At 40.0% G+C, this 16603-nt stretch overlaps 1 protein-coding gene across 8 annotated transcripts in view; it reads left to right on the forward strand.

Annotated features, from left to right (window-relative positions):
• MAP7D2 (MAP7 domain containing 2) overlaps positions 1 to 12800 on the forward strand; it is a 78954-nt gene extending 66154 nt beyond the window's left edge. For all 8 annotated transcript variants that reach the window (XM_046903814.1, XM_046903807.1, XM_040647883.2 and 5 more), the window contains 9 exons: positions 2810 to 3042; positions 3407 to 3533; positions 4674 to 4878; positions 5024 to 5128; positions 6328 to 6381; positions 6890 to 6968; positions 7697 to 7883; positions 9581 to 9860; positions 11168 to 12800. In XM_046903814.1, coding sequence (XP_046759770.1) covers positions 2810 to 3042; positions 3407 to 3533; positions 4674 to 4878; positions 5024 to 5128; positions 6328 to 6381; positions 6890 to 6968; positions 7697 to 7883; positions 9581 to 9830 — 1240 coding nt within the window. In that variant the 3' untranslated portion in view covers positions 9831 to 9860; positions 11168 to 12800. The remainder of the gene's footprint in view (positions 1 to 2809; positions 3043 to 3406; positions 3534 to 4673; positions 4879 to 5023; positions 5129 to 6327; positions 6382 to 6889; positions 6969 to 7696; positions 7884 to 9580; positions 9861 to 11167) is intronic.
• The last annotated feature ends 3803 nt before the right edge of the window (positions 12801 to 16603 follow it).

Consider the following 16603-nt stretch of genomic DNA (forward strand, 5'->3'; position numbering starts at 1 on the left):
TCTTCATCATGTATGCTTCCTGTATTCCTGTAGCATATAATTGCATCCCCTCCCTTTTATCCATAGGCAAAACTTCTTGTAAAATCTAACTAGATCCCCATACAAACATGTGTCCATTTGCCTTAATGATCTTATTTTCTGTCTTCAAAATCAGGTTTGTCCCTTCTGGTAAAAATTAGCATCAATCTGAGTACTAGTAGAAGGAAAGCCTCTTCCAGTAACAGTTCTTCCCGTGTTCAGGAATGTTAAATATGCCAAGTTGGCAATATGTTTAAATACAAGGGAGACCGTGCTCATATAATAATTTCTACTTGACATTGAGTAAATGATATAAAATTTCTGAAGGAAAAAAGATTTTTACTCCTAATGGGCTTTCTCAGCTTTTAACTCTTCGTGCTTCACTGCTGCTGTCCTTGTAGCAAATTGGCCTTAAATGCTTCTCCCTTTTAGTTGCTTTAAAATGAGTAAAGTCATACTTGTTCTTATTGCCAAAGAGCTGTAAGAAAAAAATCTGTAGGTCTTAAAGTTCAAAGGTATTTTACTCAGTGCATCTAGCACCTTTCTTGTCCACCAGCAAGTTGTATGGTGCTCTAATTCCTGTGCAGTCCAGGATTCATAGCTGTCATGGCTAGATTCCTTCCTACCAGCTTCTTTAACTTGATTGTCACGTCCTTATTAGAGAACAATTATGTCTGTGCTACTACTGAAAATGAGTCAGCCTTAGTTATGATTATTTTGCTCTTCCTGTCACAACAAGTTAAGTAAAAGGCAATGTAGGAAATACGTGGTAAAGTCAGGAATGCATAAGGCCACAAGGAACTATGCTTTGAGAACCTGTCTGATTGGCAAGAAGCATTCTTTGTGCTCTGGAGAAGGATGAAAAAAGCTGTTTGCTTTGTGTTTTCGTGTTATATTTTTATGAAAGGAGATGATGAGATGAGGCACACATATGAGACCTATATGTATGCATATATGTAGGGACTTTAGAAGGACTTGGGAATCCGTCTGCGTCCCAAAGAGAAAACTAAAGTCAGGCTAGACTAACACCAACCTGTGTTACCAACTTCTCTCATTGCTATTCATTACAAGAGTTGGAAACACTGACTCATCTTTTTTTATTTTCCAAAGCCTGTCTCTGTCAAGGAGCAGCAGGAATGGGCTGCCTTTCAAGACAGGGCAGTTCAGGGGCTGTTGGTGGCAGTGGGGACCACATACACAGAGCCCCATCCCACAGCACCCAGAACAGGTGTCAGGGGCCTGTCAGGTGTTGGTAACCAGGGTCCAACAGGAGTCCAGTGATAGCCAGCAAAGCCTTCACAATAATTCAGGACAAAGGACAAACCAGGACCTCAGGATCACTGGGATGCAAGGTGGGGCAGAGGTGTACCTACAGCTTAGCCTCAAGAGGAGGAGGAGGGTCAAGGACCTGGGTTTACAGGGACTCCCTGGGCCTGAGGGCAGAGATCACCTGAGCTGAACTTCAGATTTAATTGAGTGCTGCTGTTCCACCAGGCCAAGGGCTCTGCACAGGAGCAAGAGAGTACAGGTGGTGCGGTGCTCTGCAGACTTTTCTTCCTCACAAATTGGGCACCTGTAAATGAGCTCCCTATATTCTATTATCTCAGCCTCTTTTATTATGGTGGAAAAGAACCTTTTATTTTCCTGAGCTCATGAATTGAGAGAGAGTTGAAAGACCTGTGATTCTTATTGTCTGCTCTGTAATGCAAATTGTGTTCCAGTTATAATATTCTCTGTCCGCACCATACTATAATCTAAACAGATCTTTGCACACTCATCCATTAATTTTCAACAATTGTCCATACTTTTCATGTGTGTGGTCTACCAGAGCGTGTGTGCAGTCCAGAAAATAGGCTGTAGTGTCTGAAACTCTGTATTGTGCAGATTAAGAAAGCGATAAGGAATAACACATAATTATATATTCATAAGGAAGGTTAAAATTGCTTGTGTAATGCTCTCCTTAATGTGGGATTGTTTCTTCTAATGAGACTCACATAAATCACTTTTTTCAGATCGTAATCTCTTTAACCTTCATAACATTAAGCCATGCAGCCCAGCTCTTCTAGATGTTACAAGTATTTAGTTCTTGTTACCGGTATTATATAAATAATTAACGGTGTTTGTGTGTGGTTTTCTGTTTCCTTGTAATCTCTTATTCACTGAAAATATTTGCACATTACCAACTGTCCTTACTCTTTCACTATGCCAAAACTGATTTCAGGGTTGTCACTTGATCTAAAGCATGCAGAGCCAAATGAGGTAGCAGCAACATTGCTGCTGTGCCCTGCTGTCACTGCTAGCACGGCTTTGAGCCTTGAGACTGCTGTTCTGGTGCTGATGTAAGCACCAACTGAACCAGTAGAGTGGACTGTGGAATGGTTTGGTTGGTTCTGTCTCTTGTAGTGCTTGGCTTTACCTTGTTATATGGTAACAATTGGTCATAGCTTTGCTTTAAATGTTGAGATGGGCTATTGAATACTGCACAGTAGACAAGATGATTATGGAATGGCTGTTAAGAATTGTTTTTAGGTTGCCCATGACTACTTTCATACAACTTGGATGATATTATTGGTCTTATCAAGTGAGTCAGTAATCATTTGGACTTGCCAGTTCCCTGCATTTTAGATTCTGATTGCGTGCATCTACATTCTATACAGCAGTGTGCAAAAAAACCTAATATTCAAATGTGGTCAGACACAAGAAGGAAGAGTGATATTTGTAAAGATGAAACTTGATTCCAAGTTGTACCATGTATAGACTGTACTCTTTTTTTTTTTTCCCCCCTCATCAGGACAGTTGCAAAGACTTATCCTCAGTCTCCTAAAAATGCCAAACAATATCCAGCTTCTCCTGTGAAGCATCGTGCCACTTCTAATCTCAACCAGGAAACTCCTAAAAAGAAAGCAGATAAAGAGAAAGAAAACATCAGTCATCAAAAATCCCCAGGAGCACGCACTGACGAGGCAGGCCAGGTGACTTCTGAAAAGCACGTGCCTGCTGCAGGAAAGCCTGAAAGTAGTGAAGGTGAGCTTTTCTAAGAGAACACATTATGAAGTATTATGGGCCCGTGAGGATTTCAAACAGCGATGAACTGTTCTTTTTGTGAATCTCCTTGGCTGTGGATTTATGAATATGTGTGAAAGTACATATTGGAAGCAGCTGTGTATGGTTTTTACCTGGGTTATCAACTTATGAAAGATGTCAGTTAATGTGAAAATGTTGAAATGCAGGGACGCCCTCACCTATGCCGTGTTCTCTCTGCTGAAAATGCTGATATATGCATTTGAAAAGTGTAAGTGGCATAACAGCAATGAACCAGGCTTGTTTTAGCCACTGTGCTAGTGAGTAAGCTGGACACTTTCACAGTTCCTCGATCATCTTCTCCTAGGAAAGCTCACGGCAGGAACAACTGATGCAGAAGAAGCTTCAAAAATTCTAGCTGAAAAAAGACGACAGGCCCGCCTCCAAAAGGAACAAGAGGAGAGGGAGAGACAGGAGCGAGAAGAACGGGAGAGGTATCTCCATTGATTTGTGAAAGTTATTAGCTAACAATATAACCTGTATCCCTGAAGCTGCTTCAAAATGGTATTTTTAGAATCAATACAGGAACTTGCATTTAGATGTTAATTTCTTTGCTTTTGTAATTCGTTAGTGTCATTTGCAGTCCTTATGACTAGGGAAGTTTGAAAATAATAATTGTGCCCCTTCAAGAAGCCTGAAGAAACTATAACCCATCCGAATAGTTAGGTATGTACACTCTGCAGTATGCAGTACTTTGTAAAAGTATATGAGGTAGTTTTAGTTTTACTGGTTCACATATAAGTACCAGTATATGCCTTAAACTGCAAGACTTGTGTTATTCAAAACATTACCCTGAAGTTTTTCTCCTTGCCCAACCCTATCATTGGCAGGTGAGGTGAGGCCTTTAGAAGTGTGGGAATGCTGAAGGTTGCTGTGAATTTCTGGCTCTATTTCAGGAGCAAGCCTTTGGGTTGTTCTTCGTATTCGGCACTGGTTGCGTATATCAACAGATCATGGCTTCATTCCCTAATAGTAAAGCACTGACTGTGCATGTCTAAATTGGGACTGTGTCTGTTCTTACTGAGAATGTGGGGGGGGATAAAATCAGAAGTGTCTGCAAGCTTAGCCTGATGGAAATATTTCCCACATCTCCAACATGCAAGGATAAGAATGATCAGTTGTCAAAACAGCTCTTGAATCTGATAGTGAATAAGCTGTCCCTGAGGAGGCCTATGAACGGCACAGGTGGAATAGGTAGACCCACTCTTTTGAGCACATTGCTGTGTTTTGTGGATTCTGTTTTGCTGCTACTCATCCAATCTGAAATTAGAAATTAGATTGGAAATGTTTTGTTTTTTTTCTTTTCTTTCTGGGTCCCCCCCCCCCCCCCCCTAAGGAAAAGTGTAATTTCTATGAGGTATTTTATGCAAGAAGGAAAAGATTGGAATAAAACTTTGATATTAACCTGAATTCTGCGCATGTTCTCAACCTCTTAGTTGTATTCTTGGTATTTTCCATGAAAATGTGCGCTGATGCATAATTACTGAATGCTCATTGTATATCCTACAAACAGTAGGATTCATACCAAACAAGAAGTAACCTTTTAAACATATCAGTATTTTTTCTTTTTGCAGGCTTGAAAGAGAAGAACAGAAGAGAAAGGCAGAAGAAGAAAGACTTCGTCTTGAAGAAGAGGCTCGTAAGAAAGAGGAGGAAAGAAGACGTGAAGAAGAAGCAGCTAGGAAAAAGGCAGAAGAGGAAGCCAAGAGGAGAGCTGAGGAAGAGCAGATGCTGAAAGAAAAGCAAGAAAAAGAGCTCCAAGCCAAACTTGAGAAACAGGTATCATCTCAAACACAAATGTATATGTATACGTATACTTATATATACATACGTATATTTATATATACATGTAAATAATTTATTCTATATAGTAATTAACCTGAAATAAACAATGGACTTATTGTATTCTACGTGTTCTGATTAGAGGGAAGAAGCAGAAATCAAAGCCCGTGAGGCAGCTGAGCAACTTCGTCTTGAAAGGGAACAAATCATGCAGCAAATTGAGCAAGAAAGACTGGAGCGGAAGAAGGTAGATATTTGTGTCTCATTTAATTTCTTGTTTAAATACATAACCCAGAAAGTACCTAGTAGTATCCAGAAATAATAATCTGAGAGGATTACAAACTGATATTTATGATTAATTTACTATTTGCTTCTTGCAACTTAGGGGAACATCTACATCGGTATTTGTAACAAAGTGGAACTGCCTAAGGCAAATGACTTTGTAGTAAGCAGTGAACAAACACAGAATTAGCCTGTACCCACAAGGCTAAATGCCTAAGACAAATAGAGAATGGCATGCCAAGGCAAACGTGCATTGCCACCCAACCCAGGACATCACAGGCTCTTGAGGAACATGAGTGACTTTGTTTTAAAACTTACTCAACATAAGTTCAGTGTTTTTAATTTAGAAAGTTAATGAGATTAACTAACAGGTTGCCTCCCACCTGGCTTTTCTCTGGTTACATTGTGCAGAGGCAGCAGAGCTGTCTACCACAATTTTTGCACAAGTGGCAGGAACTGCATAGCTTTAACTACAGCTCTATGGCAAGAGAGAGAACAGCTGCAGAGCTGCTGAGCCTCTTTCTAGTTATAGAAGGTCCTTCCATCTAATGTGTTATTTTTAACTGTTTACCACTGAGCTGGAAACATATTGCTGTTGTAGATTGGAATACCAAAGCAAAATGTCTTTACGTGTGAAATAGTTTCCTTTCATGGTAGTGCAAAGAAGCAAAGCTTAGTGAAACAGTTTGTTGTTGCTGTTTTTTAATGAACAAAGAAGAAAAAAAAAAAAAGGATTCTAGGATAGCACCTTACAGAATTCCAGCAAGAGTAATTTCAGATACTTTGTTCTACTTCTCCATTCCAAAAAAACCTATCTGCTTTTAAAGCAACTGTTTGGAAATAGGAAAGGCAGCTAGGTGAAAGTAATAGCTGTTGTGCTCAGCTTTAAAAAACAACTCTAAACTGCCAATGTCTTTTTAAAATGTTTGTCTGTAAATTGCATCTGCTGAGAAAGTCGTGTTTTGTGAGCCCCAGTACTGAAAGCCACCTCCCAGCTGTTTTCTTCTGTTTTGTTAATCTTTCCTATTTGTTCTCCCTTTTTGAGGACAGATGAGGATGAGGTTCTGACAAGACTTTTGTTGAGGTTTTTTTTTCCTCCTTTATCAGTCCAGTGTTAAATACTTTGCCCTGCCTTCTCATCCTCCAATGTATTTTGATTTCTAGAGAATAGATGAAATAATGAAGAGAACAAGGAGGAGTGAAACACCAGAAATAAAGGTATGAAATTATGTGTGGTTTCAGGATTTGCATTGTCTTTATTTTAATAACTCACATGTGAAAATTAAACCCTAGCTTTTTCCATTATAGTAGGTGTACTTATGTACTCTCTACACCCAGTAGTGTTTGCTGCTGTGATATCTCTGCTTGGTACCAGCCAGTGAACGTAGTTGTTGAGCTCTCCATGTTAGGCCTACCAGGATTGTTGGTTTCGAGAACAGGGCAGTTGTTTCCAGCTAGGAATTGATGGACAGCTAAGATTTCACTTGTAAGTTTTCTACTAAAAAGCTGTTTCTTCAGTTACTTTCAGAGACTTTTTGAAGTTAAAATACAAATAATAATAATAAAAAAAATCTCTGCCTAATATTAAATGAAAAAATCCTCTACTGTGGTTGATGAGCTTTGGCCACTGTCCGACCCTGAGCAATGCTACACATTTTGAGCCCAGTCAGTTACATGAAGTTTAAACTGCTTTGTCTAATATGCTTGATTTGTTACTTGACTGCAGAAGGAAGAGCCAAAACTGGAGATACCATCAACTTTGAATGTGGAAAAGCAACCAAAAGCCCTTGTTCTTAACCAGCCAGGTAAAACTTACCATATTTTTCTTACCTGTTTTCATAACCAGTTCCTTTCAGAGTTTTGCTCAGATAGAGCACTGTGCTCTTAGCTTTTCTCTGAAAAAGAATAGTTAGGTTTGTGCCAGTCACGAACATCAGACACTGAAGACTCAATGAGAGTTTCAGTGAGAGACTTCATTTTGCCACGTAAGCAGAAGAATGATTGTCCTCCATTTAGTACCTGACATAGCATTTCTCTAAATGAGAAGTTCCAGTCTGCTAATTGGTTTGTCTGCTGCAACCTGCATTTGAGTTTTGTGGATAAAAATTTTTCTGGCTCACAATCAAGCTTGCAAGCTTTTTGTAGCATTGTTCCAAATCTCACTTGATGAAAATAAGATTTAATTTGACTTGATGAAAACAACATATGTATTTTAAACATGAGTTAAAAAAAAAATCTGTAGCATTTATCTATACCTTGGTTACTTCCCCAGGTTGAGGCTTTTAGCACATGACAAAAAAAGATGATAAATCCTCTTCCTGTTTCATTAAATTCAAAAGATGGAGCATAAAGCACAATTTTAGAGTGGAAAGGAGGATTTAAAGTATAATACAACGAGTCAAAGATGAAACTGAGTCCCACTGCATTGTCAGTCTTCGTTTCTCTGTAATTTAAAAGCATTTGTGATGTTTGAAAAATGATTAAATAAAGATATCACTACTGTCATAATTTCTATCTTTTTTTTTTTTTATAGAGATCAATGGGCTGGCAACTTGCCTGAAAAGTAAAAGCTTAGAGAGTGCTGCTTCTGTAGTACCTTCTCAAGATGTAGTTGCTAATGGACTAAAGTCAGTTCCAGGACTTGTTCAGATGGAAGCGGTAGATGGGAAATCTAACAGCATGGAAGATTCAACAGATGAGGTTCAATCTATGGATGTGAGGTACAGACCAATAGAAACTGAAATTTATACTAGGCACATGCACTTTCTTGTTTCATTTGCTGGTACTCCTTTACTTCTCCCCAACCTCACAATGTGGGGAGCAATGTGGAGTCAATGGTGGTATGTTCGAAATCTGTCAAGATGCAAAGGAGTTGTTTTGGACAAGAGCCTGAACTTCATCTCTCTTTCATGTATTTAAGGGCAGGGGAACTTAAAAATCTTCATACTGTTCTTACTTACAGATTCTATACAAATTCGTCCAAACCTTTCAGATAATTCTCAGAATCCAAAATTCCATACTGTGAAAGTAGCATTTGTAGATACTGTAGAGATGTGCCTACTGTAGATATTGTTTAGATGCCACCATTTATTTTTTGTTTGTCCCAGGACTGCATAGCTATGATGCACAAGCTTTTCTCTGTCCCTACAAACAGAATAAAGACAAATAGGCTCTTAAAATTCTAAGTGTTTAACTGGAATAAGTCTATAGATATCAGTAAGTAACGTCCTATGTATTAAACACTGTTGGGTTTTGATGGAAGGATTTGCAGGTAAGGAGGAAATTGGTGACTTAAGGCTGCTATGAGAAAGTTAGCTCAGAATTTTAGGCGTGGAATTTTTATACTACACTTCTTGAATTAACAAGCCAAATTAACCTATTAACTTCTCATAGTGTGTAAGTATTTCAGTAAATATACATAAATACATGAGAAGAGCATTACCAGGACAGACCAAAAGTTCTTTTAGACCATTGTTCTGTTTCAAGGAGCATCAAAGGGAAAAAGTGGTTGGAGGGAGAACCTGAACTTAGTGCATTCCAAAACCACACAGAAGTATTCTGTTATAGATATTGGAAAGTGGAAGTCCACCTTGCTCTGTCTAACATCTGCTGATTGACCTATTTCCAATGAGTTTGTCTAACTCCTTTTTCAATCTGCTGATATTATTTGCTTCCACAACCTCATCTGACAGCAGATTCTACACCTCAGCCACCCTGAAGTAAATTATATTCTTTGATCTGTGTTAACCCCTATCTCTTACTAGTGTCACTGTGCACCTCCAAGGTTTGGTGTTAATGGAGCTGATGCACAGTAGTTCTGCTCTCACCTCAGCCACCACGTGGTCACAGAAATTGTTGTAAAATTCTCCCTTTGACTTTTCTTCTTCAAACTGAAACATCCTTGCCTTTATAGTCTCTGCAAAGCATCAGCTGGTTGTAGTGCTTCTTAAATTCTGGATTTCTGTGGCTGAAGTATGTTGTAAAGTATTAAGAAATATATTTTTATTTAAATTAATTTAAATGCAGAGGCTGTAGGTATATGCTTGCAAGTACGTAATTTGTAAGGTGCAGTTAAGTGTTTAGATAATGGAAAGGTGCAGATGCTGAAGGGAGTCAGTAAATTCAGTTCAGTAAACTATTAGAAATGTGGGATTTAGGAGATGAATGTTCATGTTGCAGAGGAACCACAAACCTTAATTTTTAAGAAATACAGATTAAGTATGACCTTTCATCCTGAACAGAGTAATTTATTTTATTTTATTTTGCTTGATTTGGGACATATTCCAGGTAGAAAGCTTGCTGCAGTCGGCCTTGAGATAAGTAGTATTTCTTGAAATGGTCAGAAGATTAATTTGTTGGTTGATGAACATCTATACAGCTGTTATTCTGCATCTTCTTTTCATATATCTTTTTCTAGCCCTGTTTCAAAAGAAGAACTTATCTCTATCCCTGAATATTCACCCATGAATGAACTCATGCCCGGTGTTTCTTTCGACCAAAATGGGACAAGTAATGCCAAGGCTCTTGAAGATCTCTTGGATTTCACAGGCCCAGCTACTTATTCCAAGACGTCCAGTGATACTATTAGCATTGATGACTGTAACAAAAACTTGATTGAGGGATTTAACAGTCCAGGACAGGAAAATACACTTAATTCAATCTGTTGACAACCTCGCTTTTCAGCAGAACAGATAAAGGTACAGTAGTGCAATCAATATCTTTAGATGTGATAAATTGTATGATTACTTATGAGCTTCCCAGAATAATATAGCAGTTGTAAACAGCAGCTTTCTTCTTCTTTTCACATATGATCTCTTAAAAATTTAAATATAGCATAATTTTTCACATTTACAGCTCTTTTTAAATGGGCGTCATATCATAGAATCACGGAGTGGCTCAGGTTGGAAGGGGTCTTACAGCCCACCCATCCCAACCCCTGCCGTGGGCAGGGCTGCCCCCCACCAGCTCAGGCTGCCCAGGGACACATCCAACCTGGCCTTGAGCTCCTGCAGGGATGGGGCACCACAGCTTCTCTGGGCAGCTGTGCCAGCACCTCGCTGCCTTTTGAATAAAGCATTTCCCCCTCATATCTAACCTAAATTTTCCACTTTCAGCTTAAAGCCATTGCCCCTTGTTTTGTCACTATCTACCTGTGTAAAAAGTCATTCTCCCTCCTGTTTTGTAAGTTCCCCTCAAATACTGGAAGGCTCCTTGCAGCTGTCTCATCTCCAGACTGAACAAGCCCAACTCCCTCACTTTTTCTTCACAGAAGAGGTGCTCTAGCCCTCTGATCATCCTTGTGGCCCTCCTCTGGACCTGATCCAACAGCTTCGCTTTTTATTTTGAGGGCCCTGACTTGGATGCAGTGCTCCAGGTGGGGCCTCACAGGGACAGAGTAGAGGGGGACAATAACCTCCATCTCATTTCCCTGCTGCCACCCCTCTTTTGATGCAGCCTGGATACTGTTGGCCTTCTGGGCTGCAAGAGCACATTGCTGGTTCATGTCCAGCTTTTTGTCCATCAGGTCCCCCAAATCCTTCTCTGCGGGGCTGGTCTCAAACACTTCTTCATTTGTATGTATTACTGAGCTATTAGCAACTGAATGTATCTGGTAAATTGAAATACTTTATTCCTGCGCTCAGAATACAGTGAGTAGTGAGCAGCTCATTTTCTTCAGTAATAAAATACTGTTGCTATAAGTCTTTGGAGTACATTAACATGAAGAAAACAGCTAGAAGTGGAGCCAAACTAGAAAACGGTGGTTATTGCAGCTGCTTACTCTCTTCTGCTGCTGTAGGTACTTGCAGCATAGTGTAGAATCACTTCTGGAAAGCTGAGAAACAGTATGGTGGGGAGGAGTGGGGGGAAGGTAAGTAAGCTTTAATGGCATTGTCAAAGTATGTTGCTGTAGTTGATTTTATTAAAAGTGTTTTCTAATATACCAACTTGAGGCCATCTAACTTGCATAGCTGACTTGATTTTCTTTTACTTTTTCAATTGACAGAGGTAGCAGTCTGTGGAGGATGTATGTCCTTGTGACACTACTGGCGGTAAAACATGAACTTGTCACTTGAAAAAGCTTCTGCAGTCCTGAACACTGGATCTCAAATAATCAGAGCTGAACAAAACTTTGTCTTCCCAGGGAATATGTCAACTAACTGGCTGCTTTTGGTAGAAAACAGCGATCTACAACCTCGATGGTTTCAGGGAAGACTGAGTATGCATTAGAATTCGAGCTTTAGCTGCTGGCGAAGCACTTATTTTCTTTCTTTTAATTTAAAATGCATCTGAACACTGCACTGTGATTTTCCTTGTGCGTTTAATTTTAAGATCATTCCTCCTTAATTTTATCATCCATCCATTTAGCCATCTTTTTATTGTAAATAGTGATGAAGTTTGCCCACAGTGCACTGAAAAGAAATACTACGATGTACTTTGGTTCTGTGCCTATCTTTTTTTTGTTTTTAATAAGGAATTATTGGCAACTTTTATGCAGGCGTATAATTCAAAGCTATAGCTGAAAAGGCTTAAAACTGGATAATTAGTGCAAGTGAAAGAACCTTCTTACTGACTGCGGAGTGTGGAGTTACCTTGTAATGGTGATGTTGACAGTTTTAGTCACTGGTGGCACTTACTGGTTTATATTAATAGTCCTGGAGTGATTATGAATTATGTGTTTAAAGACATACCTGTGTAACACCTGTAAACAATGCGGGCACAACGCCAAGTATAATCCCTTAATATATTATAGTATAACTGTAGTAGATGCAAGTGAGTATGTCGGGGGGGTCAGGTAACATGATAACCTTTGGAGATGCAGACACTTGTTTAATACCAGCAGGCTTTCTGTCACGTGCAGAAGTGTTTTGTCTTCCTTACAGGCTCAACAAAACAAGATACAGTCGGCAGCAAAATAATATATGAAAGTTGCAGCAGAAAATACAAAGGCTGGGAGACGCACAGCAAGCACTGCTAGCCTACTTAATAACCTATAAGCATCTGTATGGGAAAATCCACATCGAGCTGTATCGTGTAGACATTACGTGCCATACAGTGTTAACTTTATTTCTGTTGGTAACCTACGATAACTATATGCTAGATTATGTGCTGCTTTGAGGACGCTTTTGTCCAGTTCCTTATAAAAATAAATTATAAATACTGCTCTCTTCGGAAACTAACAAAGAAAAAAAGGTGGAAACTTGGCTTGTTTGGTTATTTTTCTTTTCACACGTAGGGAAGTTCCAAGTGTAGCTTGAGCTCTGTTGTAGACCCATTCTTGTGCTCTTTGAGGCCAGCAATGGGGAAGTAACCAATGAAATCATGTGCAATGTATAAAGAAAGCATTCCTACAGCAATCTGGCTATTTATGTTGGTGTACTTCAGAAAAAGTAATTTCTTTTGACTGTGCAGTAAGCTGTAGCATGGTACCGTGTCTTCCAATTTAGTCCTACATTTATTTCTTAAATAAAAAACCAACAAAACAAAACCAAACTGTTTGCTTTGCTGTGGTGCGTTGTGTTTGACGAATGTCACATGATATTTTATTATGGTGTCATTGTATAACATGTAGATTTCTTTATTTGCATGACATGTATAGCATGTACAAAGGTGAAATACATTTTCATGTATGAATCTTACTGTTGTTTCTTAGCTTTTTTTACTCCTAGTAAGACAAATTTAAAAGTAGTTATGTGTTAATTTATTCCGAGATGTTTTCTGAAGAAATGAGCAATAGTGAATGAAGGAGTGGTTTCCAGAGCCTTAAAATATTTCACGTTGTGCTTCCTTTGCCGTGTGCTGATTTCCTTTCTGAGGCCTTGTCAATACATAGAAGAAATGTAGACCAGCAGCAGAAGAGCTATAAGCTGAGGGCTTCCAATCAGTGGCATCCTAAATGCCATTGGCGGTCTAGGAAACAGCTTGCAGCCTCCGCTTCGGCTCTCTGGGCTATTACAGGGGAAGGCAAATGAGAAAGAGAACTTGGGAGTCGTGGCCATTGGGTGCTGTTCTACTGAGTGCGTGAGGTCTGTTCTGTAAGGGTGTTTGTCCATCGATGTTCTCTTCAAGCTAAATGCACATACCAGTATTTAGGAAGTAACTGGCTTAGAGCTGCTATTTATAGTCTACTGAAACATTGGGAAAAACCTTCTGCAGATATGATTTAAAAAAAAAAAATGTAACTTTGTTGAAAATTAAGAATTATATCCAGACTGTTTTTATTTTTAAAGTATATTAATATTTTGCATGATAACAGTTCATCTCACTCTCAGCAGCTCTGAAATCATTCATGTGACCTGTCCACTCAACTATTTACTAAGCTTAAAGGAAACGAGGTAAGTCAGCATTTGTAAAGAAAGACCTTGAATTGTTTCCTTTTACATTTGCTTTCACATGTAACCTTAAAAAAATGGGTTGAATATCTGAAGCAAGTGCTGTTTGTTGAGGGATTCGTTCACTTCTACCTTTTGTTTTAGATGATACAACTTCTCTGCATCAATGTGAATGTTTGCTGCTGTGATTCAGCTCTGCCCTGAGAGTTTTGTTTTTCGTTTATCAGTGGTCCCAAAACTGGTGAATGATGGCTGAGGATTCACACACATCCTCGGTGGAGTTTTTTTGCTGCAAAGCATTTGTGTATCACGCTGTGAGAAGAAGCAGGAAAACAAAGTGGAGCCACAATCCTTACGTGGATTTTTATAAGTGGGTGAAAGGATTTTTTTTTTTTCCAGGTTATTTTTAGAAAGTGAACTGCAGACCAGGAGTGAGGGGATGACTGAAGCAGAACTCAGACTACGACATGAGAACTGCATTAGTTCAAAAGGTTAGGTTAGCAGGTAATGTTAGCTACTAATACACAGTGCTAACACAGCACAACGGAGTGATGCAAATGCAGCTATCTTAAGCACCGAGAAGAATCTGGTACTGCTGCTGTCTTTTCCCAGATCTATTTTCAATCACTAGAATAACTATTAGCAAGTTTCTAATGAACAAATAAATAATACATGCAACATAATGGGGCATCGTGGTAACTCTGATTAGGATCAGCAATTTCCTTGGAGTTGCTCTGGGAAGTGACACCCAAAGCTTGTCTCAGGCCTTGCAAGGGCCTCAAGCAGCCCTCCCAGCTTCTGAGCACCTTCATTTCCAAACAGAGCAGCATCAGCAGTGGGTGGATCTAGACCCCGAGGCTGCATTTTCATCTAGAGAGAATAAAGGATCAGGCAAGGGGAAGATCATATGCTCTCCTGTGATTGCACAGATTGTGCTGTTGCTGATACCGACTGCTGCTCTGGCTGGCAGAGTGCAGATCTCTCCCATCACTTCCAAAAGTGACTCCCTGCTCATTAGCTCCCAGCCTCGTTAGCTATAGCATACAGCTCATTCAAGTGACCGACTGCTCCAGCTGCCCCTGCCACCACCGGCCATTGTCCAGACACTCCTTGAACTCTGGCACTCGGGGCTGTGCCTGCTGCCCTGGGCAGCCTGTTCCAGTGCAGAAACACCAAGAGAAAAGATGCTTAGGCTCTTAAAAATAATTACCTACAAGAAAGTGGTTTATTGACCACATGAATAATGTTTGGCTCTTGTTTTTGCCTCAGTTGCCGTGTTTGTTCTGCAGTTGGTAGTGCTGAAGTACAATAACGCATTTGATAGCATTTCTAATGGTTCAAGACCAAAGTAGTGATTTTCTAAAAGTCGAGGGCTGTGTGGGTACCCAAACACTGCACTTCTCAGGATCAGAAGAAACACTCTGGAAATTGGCGCGTGATGTTCACTCAGGAGCTTTACTGAAATAGGCATATATTAACAATGGTCACACATCCTTTTCCAGATTAACTTACCTCTTCAAATACAGATGGCAACGTTGTCGGAAATATCATTATTAGTATGGTAAACATGCAGAGCTACGGGGGCTTAAAACCAATACATTCTATGGAGTTGCTCATAATTTTCCCAGAGTGAGGGATCACTCAAACAACAGCTTTCACGCTTTCCTTTGTCTTCCTTTTCTTGACTTAAACCTCTTACCAATCCAAATAGTTAAACCTTGCTGGAAGGAGTTTGATCTTGTAGTTCCTGAGCAAAGACCTCTTGCGCCATTGCTGGCAGAGAAAGAAAAAGTCGCAGGGTTTTGGAGATGGAGTATGGGCAGCAATGTGTCTGAGGCAGCAACAAGGTGCTGTTAGAGGCGATGAAACCATACAGTCCTGGTCAGAATTGGACAGGCCTCGCTGTATTTTTTCCTTTGAGCTAGAAAGTTGCGCTTCTAACCTCCATTTGGACAAAGTTAGTTTACGCTTTTGTGTTTGGGCCAGTGTTGTTTAGGGGTGAAAATGGGATCTTCTGTTACCTGCATCTGTGTCACACGCTTGGATTAATTTGTATGCAGAGACTGTTTTCACTGCTATGTTGCAAAAACCCAACCCTGCTGACAGAGGCCGTATGCCCAGCGGCAATGGCACAGCTTTGGCAAGTTGTGACAGGACAGCCATGGTAACCTTGTACATGAAACACTCAGGCATCAGTACGTCAGGAGATTGCAGGCTCGCTAAAGGACTCTTTAAAGCATAATTTGGTGATGCTATCAGAGCCCAGGCGTGCTCCATCCATCAGCCTCTCACCTCCCCTCGGGTTTTAATTAAATGATTACTTTATAGCTTTCCTTAAATTTCAAGGCTAAATAACGTGGGACTTATTTCCTCAATTACAGAGGGAGCTGTTATCTGTTGCTCTGAGCCTTGACTGAGAAAATAGCACTGTGCTACAGAATGCTGTTGAACAGAGCTCTTATGACTTTTTTTATTATGGTTTACCACTCTCCGTTGTCTGGGTGAGGTGTTTCAGATTTAAAGTTATTTTGACAAGTAACCTCGGGAGTTGATCTAAGCACTGCTGTCTCACAGTGTTAGAATGAGAAACAGCTGATGCTGCTTCAGTGGGGGCTCAGAGGTTTGGCTAATTGTGTTCTACTGAGTGACAGAAATCCTTCTTTTTGTATTAAAAGCAGAAGCTGTGTTGTGTGTGTGCAAAGACTTAGGCAGCTCACTCCCGTTTCAAGACAGCAGACGTGATTTGTGGTTTGGCAAAAACATTTTGATACAGTGCAAGAAAAAAAAGGAATGGGTGTGCTAAGGGATGGGGTGGATGAGAAGTGAAAAAGCAAACGTGAATGTGAGACTCTTCTAAAAGCAGAGATCAAAGTTAATAAAGCCACGCAAGTCTTATCAGCAAGCATAATAAACTAGCGAAGTACAAATAAAACATTTCCCTATGGGGCATTGAGAGACGGTGGCTGATAAAACTATCATTACCCTTAGACGGCAGTTCCTTATGATGGCTCTGCCCATCACAGTATCATTAAGGCTGGAAAAGACCACTAAGATGATCCAGTCCAACCCCCAGGCCATCACACCATGCCCACTGACCACGTCCCTCAGTG

The sequence above is a fragment of the Gallus gallus genome, chromosome 1, assembly GCF_016699485.2.
Source record: "Gallus gallus isolate bGalGal1 chromosome 1, bGalGal1.mat.broiler.GRCg7b, whole genome shotgun sequence".
Classification (NCBI taxonomy): Eukaryota; Metazoa; Chordata; class Aves; order Galliformes; family Phasianidae; genus Gallus; species Gallus gallus.